We start from the raw sequence: 8,441 nt of genomic DNA, 5'->3' as shown, positions 1-8,441 counted from the left end.
ACTGCCGACCGCCAGCCAAGACACAGTACTACAGCTATGCCACACGCCTACATACCCGTTGTTCATTTTAGTGATGCCAATCATATGGCCAGTTGCAGTGAACTTGAATTACGTCGGATATGTTACATAGACTTATGGCTTCTAAACTCTCCATGTGGCTATGAACTTGTGGTCTATATTCACTCATAGAGGGTTCCGCTGATTGACACTAAAAATCAGCAGAATATTAACTACAATTCCCGTGCCGCCCGGCCCATACTGGTAGTTTTTCTCAGAATTGCCGAACACGTGTTACGATATGCCGCAATCAGATGGACGGGATACTAGAGAAGCCGGTTGCGCAAAGGTGAGGTGGTTTTATCCCGTAAGATGCTGGCAGATCTTGCTGCGCAGTTCGCGCAAGCGTGGTGCTTGCTGCAGCGGCGACCCGCAGAAATTCTCCTACGACAGTATGCAGCCGCCTGGGCAAGTATGATCCGCTGCGCCGAATGCATAGGCGCCGCGACGAATCCATAGCGGACAGCGAACAGTCCGCAATTTTATGTGAGGGGACACAGAGAGCAGACATTTGAGAACAGTGAAACAGTGTTTTCACTTGTTATAAACTGCTAATCCGAAGTATGTGTTCGTAACCGAGCTGCTGCGTCACGCGAAGTTCACAGAATAGACTGTGAGGAAATTCTGACATTCGCGAACTTGCCCCCAGTAATGGAAATGGCATAGTCAAGGGAATCAGGAAACACTACCGGCGCTCTGCGTGACCTCTTGTTGCCCGCCCCATAACGGCTAGCGAAACGTTTTTGCCAAACGTTTGCAATGAGCGAGGCTTCGTACAGGCAGCTTGCAAGCAGTGCGCGCTGCCCGCCTGCCTATGAGCCCATTAGATGGCTCCGCTCCACCTCTCGGCTTAGCTTAGTCCTCGATGAGCTAATCGAGGTGCCGAGCGAGTTCTAGTCTTATAGCTCTTTGCCCACCTCGCAACCTTCTCGAAGAGAGTAGGCCTTATACTAGAAACATTAAGAATTTGGTAGTAAAAATAATTTATTTTTTTTAGATTTCGTTCTTAGTTGCTTATATTCTTATTGAAACGCTTCAAGTGCCTGTGTTAGTATAGGGTTATTCCTAACCCTAGCAAGAGCGTTTCTTTCGTAGCTAGTAGTAGTAGTAGTACTAGTGACTAGTAGTACTATAGATACAATAATGTAAACCCAAACCCAAGAGATAGGTTTACAACGCGGCCTATACTTTTGTGCGAGGAATGCCGAGTGAATCATCAGGGCAGTGTTGCTTGGTGTATTTTCAGAGACTAGAAAACTTCCAACTGGGTTTATTCTCACACGAAACCTTTATTGTCGCCTATCTGGCAGACTTACTATGTATCGCAATACTCTGTATTAAACTAATATTAACCTGCTTACAAAAATTTCGATAGTGACGAGCGCGCCGATTTACTGAGCCCCGGGCCATTTCTGTTGACTGTGACGTACGCATTTCCAATGCCCGCATAGCGCATCGGCAAACGCCGCGTCCATTCCGATTGCGTCGGTGAATCAGCGCTTTCAAACCGAAAGTAGTCACAGGTCAACAAGAAATGTGCGCTCAGTAATTTCGCGCCTAGTCACTTCGAATTTTCTGTAAACAGGCTTATATAGTTTATAAGAGATATTGCCGATACATAGTAAGTTCCAGATATGCGGGAGAAAGGTTCGTGTTGCAGATAAACCCAGTTTGGAGTTCTAGTCTCTGAAAATACACCAGCCCAACCTGCCGCAGTGATTCATCCCGGGCATTTCCTCCGCCACAAAAGTATAGGACTCGCGTTGTAACCTAATCCTCTTGCGCGTATTGGGTTAAGATTATTGTTCTGTAGTCTACTATAGTTACTAGTAATTAGTAATACTATTACTATTACATTAGCTCCTGCCGTCCTGCGTAGTAACCTATATATAGTACAGTAGTGTGGTAACTTAGTTAAGTAACTACTACTAGTGTAGCTACTTAAGTTCAATTACTAGTAATTATTTTAACATGTACTTGATAGTATAGAAAGTATTCTAGCGTGTGTAATTTACCAAAAGTCTAGTTTCAAATATGCTGACGAGCAAACGCCGAACCGAAAAATCGTAAGCAATGGTATCCTACAGCTCGTTGCCCCGTATATATCGTATCCTCTAGCTCAGCAGTCAAACCAACGCATTAGACGCCTATATATTGTTACAATGTGAACAAAAACTCCTTATTACACGCAAGAAGGCGGGCTAGTAGCGAACGACATAATTGGGAGCTTTTCTAGCCCGTCTTCAACATAACTGGGGTAGTCGCATCCTCGCTGACAATGCCGCAGAACTGCGATGAGAGCGAAAAGCGTTTACCTAACCTGAAGCACGGCGTATACTGAGCGTTGGAAAAGCAAGCGAAATTGCCTAAAGGGTTCTGACGCTTGCGCGAAATCGGTTGCCAGGATGTCGAGCAAATTTAATCTCGATATATTGTAAATATGCATGTGTATTATAGTAATCTATATTAGCCAAGTAAGTAGGATCCCGTTTTGCAGACAGTTTACCAGCGCGTGTTGGGGTGCTAGAGTTTGATATGATTGTGCAGACCCGGTTTTACAGGGTGTTGCAGGCAGGTTTATCAGCGTGGGTTGGGGTGCTCCGCTAGAGTTCATTGAGATTACACAGGTCCGGTTTTGCAGAGCTTTGCATGCAGGTTTATTAGCGTCGCAAGATTGCACGCAACAAATATGTTCATGGACTTGAGTTTGTTTACATCGCGAGTGTTCAGAAATTTCACCGATTTTACTGCATATAGCTATCAAACGCAGCGTTTTATAACATCTGGTGTATGCACATTTGCCAACTGTCTGAAGTGTACGTAGTATGGACAAGTACTTCACTAGGATTCACTAGACAACGTAGCCAAAGCACGCTATCTCGAGAAAATTGTGTGCATTGGGAATCGACACCCGTACGAGAATAGAGCGAGGACCACAACTTGTGCCCATCACGTACTTATTTGGATCTCGTGAATTGACTACCTAACATTCTAGCCGAGACCATTTTATACTCTCAAGGACTTTCAGAACCACAAAAGCCTGGATGCCCACGATCGACTGTTCTGCGGTTGGGTTAGTGGTGTATCAGTCTACATCTATCATGTGAACAGTGAGAGTCCCATCTACGATATCCGAGCACGTGTTATGCACTCCCAGTCCCAGTCTCTGATTATACCATCTCTCTATCCGTGTATGGGTCACAATGAGAGAATATGGGACAGGCATCATGTCAGCACACTGTAATTGTAAAGCCGGGCTTGGTGAATTCTGTTCACATGTTGCCTCGGTGCTATTTTATGTAGAGTATGCTGCACGTGCAAGATAAATCACCACCCCCACTCAAACAGCTGCCTACTGGATGCCGGCGATATATGTATATAAGTGTAAATGTGTAGCGGCGTGCGCCGTGCGTGCGGTGTACCTGTATGTTGCAGAGGAGCATTTGACCGGCATTTACAGGTAATTATCGGCAATACTAGGCGAAAGAGAGTAGAGAAACATTAAGACATTCGTAGTAAATACATTTCGTGTTTATTCAGCATTGCTTTTTTATTGAAAATGCTCTAAGCGTCTGTGGTCCCCCTAGTCTCTCGTCACTTTACCTTGTGTTGTGATCACGCTAGACAGCCTGAAAAAGCTGTGTGGCTCTCTCTGATACCGATTGCTGCAGTTGACAACACCGCAGGAGAGCGGCGTTGTGATGGATTTGCTTAATAGGCGAATAAAATAAGCAGAGGTGCATTGCTCAATGTACTTGTACCATGCCTGAATTGGTTTCTGGAACCGTCATGGCCGACGGCGTTGCATTGTGGGTAATTTGAAAATTCTCGGAACCCTCTATAGAGGTATATAATATATAAATATCACGCACGCACGCACGCACGCACGCACGCACGCACGCACGCACGCACGCACGCACGCACACACTCACATACAGCTGGGGGCAGCGAATGAGACAGATGAAGGCATAGCCGTCCCGAACACATCGTCCCACCGACAATAAAATACTTCTGTGGTTAATGAGCAAGATTAGCTGCCACACCTTGCAAACTAAACCCTGCGTCATGTTTGCCCACGCAACGCAAAGCGTTCTTGCAGACATTCCTTCTCATAACACTGTTTTATGTAACATCTTCGCTTGAAACCTATACACTATACACTATCTTGTTACAAACTCTTTCGAAAATCTTAGTATACCATAAAACCTCTCCTGTAGATATAAACAACTTCAGTTTCACAATGTCTAACTACATTACGATGCCATTTCGCCAAAGATTTTATACAATAAACCGATCTATCCATCTTCACAAATCCATGGCAACTCTCAGGCCTATACCCAAGATTGGCCAAAAGGTGGGGTTCCAAATCAGAGGTGTGCAGGTGACTATGAGGGCCAAAGGCGAGAAGCGATGTTAACAGTTTTCTTCTGGATAAAATATATTATTAATATTATATTATTTATTATCATTATACATAAATATACATGAATGTAAAATTGAAATTATTTTCATTAATATTTTTACCATATATTTATTTTTTGATGGATGGGGGGTTCCGAAACCCCTGGAACCCCCCTTGGGTACCGGACTGACACTCACACCTGAAACACGCTCACTGTTTCTCTGTGAATGACAACAGCACTAGACCCGCAGGAGGGAAGGGCATGAGAAGAGGAAGAAGTGGCGCGTTGGAGATATGAGCATCGTTACCTAAGGCGCATCGTCTCCCGCAGGTTTTCTCCAGCATCCCACAACTTCACGTCCTTATCCCACGATCCAGTGCAGACGACGTTCTCACATGACGTGATCGACCAGATCCAACCCTGGCGCGTAAATTCACCGACCATATTAAAAAATTACCGTTCGGTGATCCGCCGTTGACCTTAGATCTATACGATGGGCATGTCTCATTCCGGGTATTCCTGCTTGCTCGGTCAAGGTAGACCAGTTTGTATGCGCATTAAGCGTGTGCCCGCCGAATTTCCGACTGTACGGCCCATCACTTCGTTACTACACAGCGTTATAGAATGCCTTCATCACAATGCTGATTGGCTAGATCTACCTATCGTTCACTTCAGACAAATGAGGCAATTACTGACTTCTAAATTAAAGGTGACAATAATCGCCAACCGTAACTCCTCGAATTAACGATACATGGAAACAGTGATTATTATCACGCAGGTGATCGACCTGTCGAAAAAATGAATTTTGTATAATTCGAAGTTATGTGTAAACATTACACACGATTAAGCTTTACCTTATGTGCATCAATGACACTTTTTGCCTTGGCTTCAGTAGCATAGTGTGGATTATTGCTGTCCAAGCCCTGGAGATTCCACATGGTCAGCTGTTTGTCCCGTGACCCTGACAAACACATGGTGCCACGCTACAACAGGGTGGAACGTGCATATCAGCACCTGCTTCACCTACTCATATATGACACCAGTGATTCAACCTACAGGTGATACAGTGTGTGCCTATAGTGTGTACTGGAGGCCTGGGCCCATTGCCAAAAACAAAATTGGCCACAACATTAGTCGTGACATTAACTTTTTCTCATAGACAGTTGACAGAAATATGCTAAAGTTACGAGTTTCTCAGTTTCCTATATGCAGTGTATAGAGGTCCGGTCTATAGGACACAGTTTATGTTATAAATAATATTAGGACTAATTTTCTTTTTGACAACAGTCCCCCTGACCATCTATAGAGGATGTAGATGCACAGCACTATCCCATGTTGGTTTTGATGAACTCAATAATGAGCTATAAAGTTAGATAACCTAGATAAGAAAATGTGTTGGCTGGCTAACTTGATCTGCACAGCTGAATGAAGACAGCAACACTCACGGCAACCATTATCTCCCAAGATAAGATCAACAGTGCTGACACAAACCATCAAGGTCATATTATTACTAAAAAGCAGTAGGTTTTAAGAAAACTGCTGAAAATAGGCTCGGGTCATGCTGTTAATACTCGGAAACCTCATACTGTGAAGACTACACTACTCGTTGTGAAGCAAATCGAGTCATCAGCTATCGTAAGGAGTTCGCACGTTCATTAGATGGATCGCGTCAACAGAGGCATAGTGTCCCTCGGTGAGAGTGAAGCGTTCCATGCCGCCATGGCTCCACAGCTCGTGCTGGTACTCTCTCTTTGCACAGGCGAGCTTCCAGTTGAAACCCAGAGGAGCTGTGTGTGAGAGAGAGAAAGAGAGGAAAACACTGATTTTAGATTACAGCTAGTCTAAATAGAGGGTCTAGTCTTTAGAGAAGGGGATGCAGAGAAGGGAGAGAGAAAGAGAGCGTGAGAGAAGAAGGGAGGAAGGGATGGAGATAGAGAGGGAGAGAGACAAGGAGAGAGAGAGAGAGAGAGAGAGAGAGAGAGAGAGAGAGAGAGAGAGAGAGAGAGAGAGAGAGAGAAAGAGAGAGAAAGAGGAAGAGAAAAACAGCTTTTAAACTGCCCCTAATCTCTCTACACCTATAAATATTGCCTGTACATAGCCTGAGTATGGCTTGGTCTGCTTACAAATGATATAGTAGGTATGTGGTCCACACGAACAAAAAAAACGACTAGCTATAGTTTATGATGTCACATATATACCTTTCAAAGGTGGGTACTTTTTTGGAAACCTCTTGGCAATTCGCATTTTCCATGATGAATCGTCATTTAGTAGATAATTAAAATATCTGAAAAGGTTGGCCTATATTAATGTGCTATGAAATACCCCAAGACTTGTGTGCATAATCTTAACTATAATAATGATAGATAGCCGCGGAATTTTTCTCAGTTCCATTTCACAAACCATTGATGAAATAATGCAAATGACTATTAAATTTCAGGGGTTTTCACAAGTGCTTTATTTCTGTGACTACTACGGTTTATTGATACTATAGACACTATGGAAGGAAAGTTGAAACTAACCTTGAGACAAGTGTGAGTGTACAGTATAGGAACCTAGCATCCAGATAGTAGAAGATTTTAAGTAGCACCTCCGTTGGCAAGGAATCGATCTGGCGCACATGTTCTCTGTCGGAGCCTTCGCTGATCACCTCATTACCTGTAAGTGTCAACGAACTTAATAAGATATAAAAGACACTCACAACTATGCACAATGGCAGTAACCTCGATCATGAACCAAAGTTCAATTCTTCAAAAGTTCAAACCAACTTCAACTATTTAAGAAATTACCACATCAACAAGTAAATAAAAATTAGTAGTGCTTATCAGACTAAACAGGCCACGGTTTACACACGTTTTGAGAGTATGGTACACTGATGTAATATGAACATGGAACATTTGGCATTGCTTACAGTTACAGGAACCATAATCCTTCCTTTCAGTTTCATCAGTGTGAACGCAACTGACCCCGATGCTACACTGGTTTGATGATGGACTCTGACTGCTATCACATACTGCAAGACAGTAACGAATAATTTGATATATATTTACAGATTCACAGAACAGTAGCCCTGTGGTTACTAGTGATGGGAATCGGTTGGAAATTTATCATCGATCATCATTTTCACCCACCCAATCGATGATCAAAGATATAATCGGTTGAATGTTATTGATCGCAGCCACCAGATATTGAAATATATCATATATCATATAATACAGTATTTTTTTTATAATACAATATTCTAAAAGCTATGTAACAGTATTATACTTGTTTATGTTTAGTGTAGGTTAGATTTACAGTCTCATGAACATGAAATTAAAACAACGATTATTTTTTCGTGCCGGCACGCTCATTAACATTGTGTGTCATTCCTGATTGCAGCTTTTTCCTCAATTCCAAGAAAGAGTTTTGCTGTCGCTCTCTCATCCCAGCGGTGCCCATGCACCCCCTACATTTTTAGTAATGAACATCCCCCACGTGACTTAAACAATCGTGCACTCCCCCACCCCGTACATCAATCAATGCCGCCGCAGCCAGGCACGTACACAGCTATGCCACACGCTAAATTACCCGTTGTTATTTTAGTGTGCCAATCATATGTGCCAGTTGGCCAGTGCACTTGATAGTGTACCATAGACTTATGTCAAACTCTCCTTTGGCTTTGAACTTGTGCTATATTCACTATAGAGGGTTCCGCGACTTGCACTAAAAATAGCAATATTAACTACAATCCCGTGCCGCCGGCCATACTGGTAGTCAGAATTGCGAACACGTGTTACCGATATGCGCAATCCAGATGAGACGGGATACTAGAGAAGCGTTGCCGAAAGGAGGTGTTTATCCGAAGTGCTGCGCGATATTGCGCGCAGTTCCGCGGCAAGGCGCACGCGACCGCGGAAAATTCCTACGACAGTATGCAGCGCTGGCAGCTATGGATCCGTGCGCCGAATGCATAGGCCGCGCACGAATCCATAGCTGCCAGCG

General features: G+C 43.7%; 1 protein-coding gene across 1 annotated transcript in view; it reads right to left on the bottom strand.

The window, feature by feature from the left end:
• Positions 1–8,441, bottom strand: part of LOC106807861 (F-box/WD repeat-containing protein 9-like) — a 22,352-nt gene that overhangs the window by 8,097 nt on the left and 5,814 nt on the right. The window contains exons 2-8 of the mRNA XM_014810348.1: positions 7,369–7,470; positions 6,980–7,115; positions 6,659–6,744; positions 6,111–6,247; positions 5,315–5,443; positions 4,768–4,880; positions 4,264–4,268 (exon numbers count right to left, since the gene is read on the bottom strand). Of these exons, the coding sequence (XP_014665834.1) occupies positions 4,264–4,268; positions 4,768–4,880; positions 5,315–5,443; positions 6,111–6,247; positions 6,659–6,744; positions 6,980–7,115; positions 7,369–7,470 (708 nt within the window). The remainder of the gene's footprint in view (positions 1–4,263; positions 4,269–4,767; positions 4,881–5,314; positions 5,444–6,110; positions 6,248–6,658; positions 6,745–6,979; positions 7,116–7,368; positions 7,471–8,441) is intronic.

Source organism: Priapulus caudatus, unplaced genomic scaffold (assembly GCF_000485595.1).
Source record: "Priapulus caudatus unplaced genomic scaffold, Priapulus_caudatus-5.0.1 Scaffold238, whole genome shotgun sequence".
In the NCBI taxonomy this organism is placed as follows: domain Eukaryota; kingdom Metazoa; phylum Priapulida; class Priapulimorpha; order Priapulimorphida; family Priapulidae; genus Priapulus; species Priapulus caudatus.
This window is presented reverse-complemented; position numbering and strand designations above follow the sequence as displayed.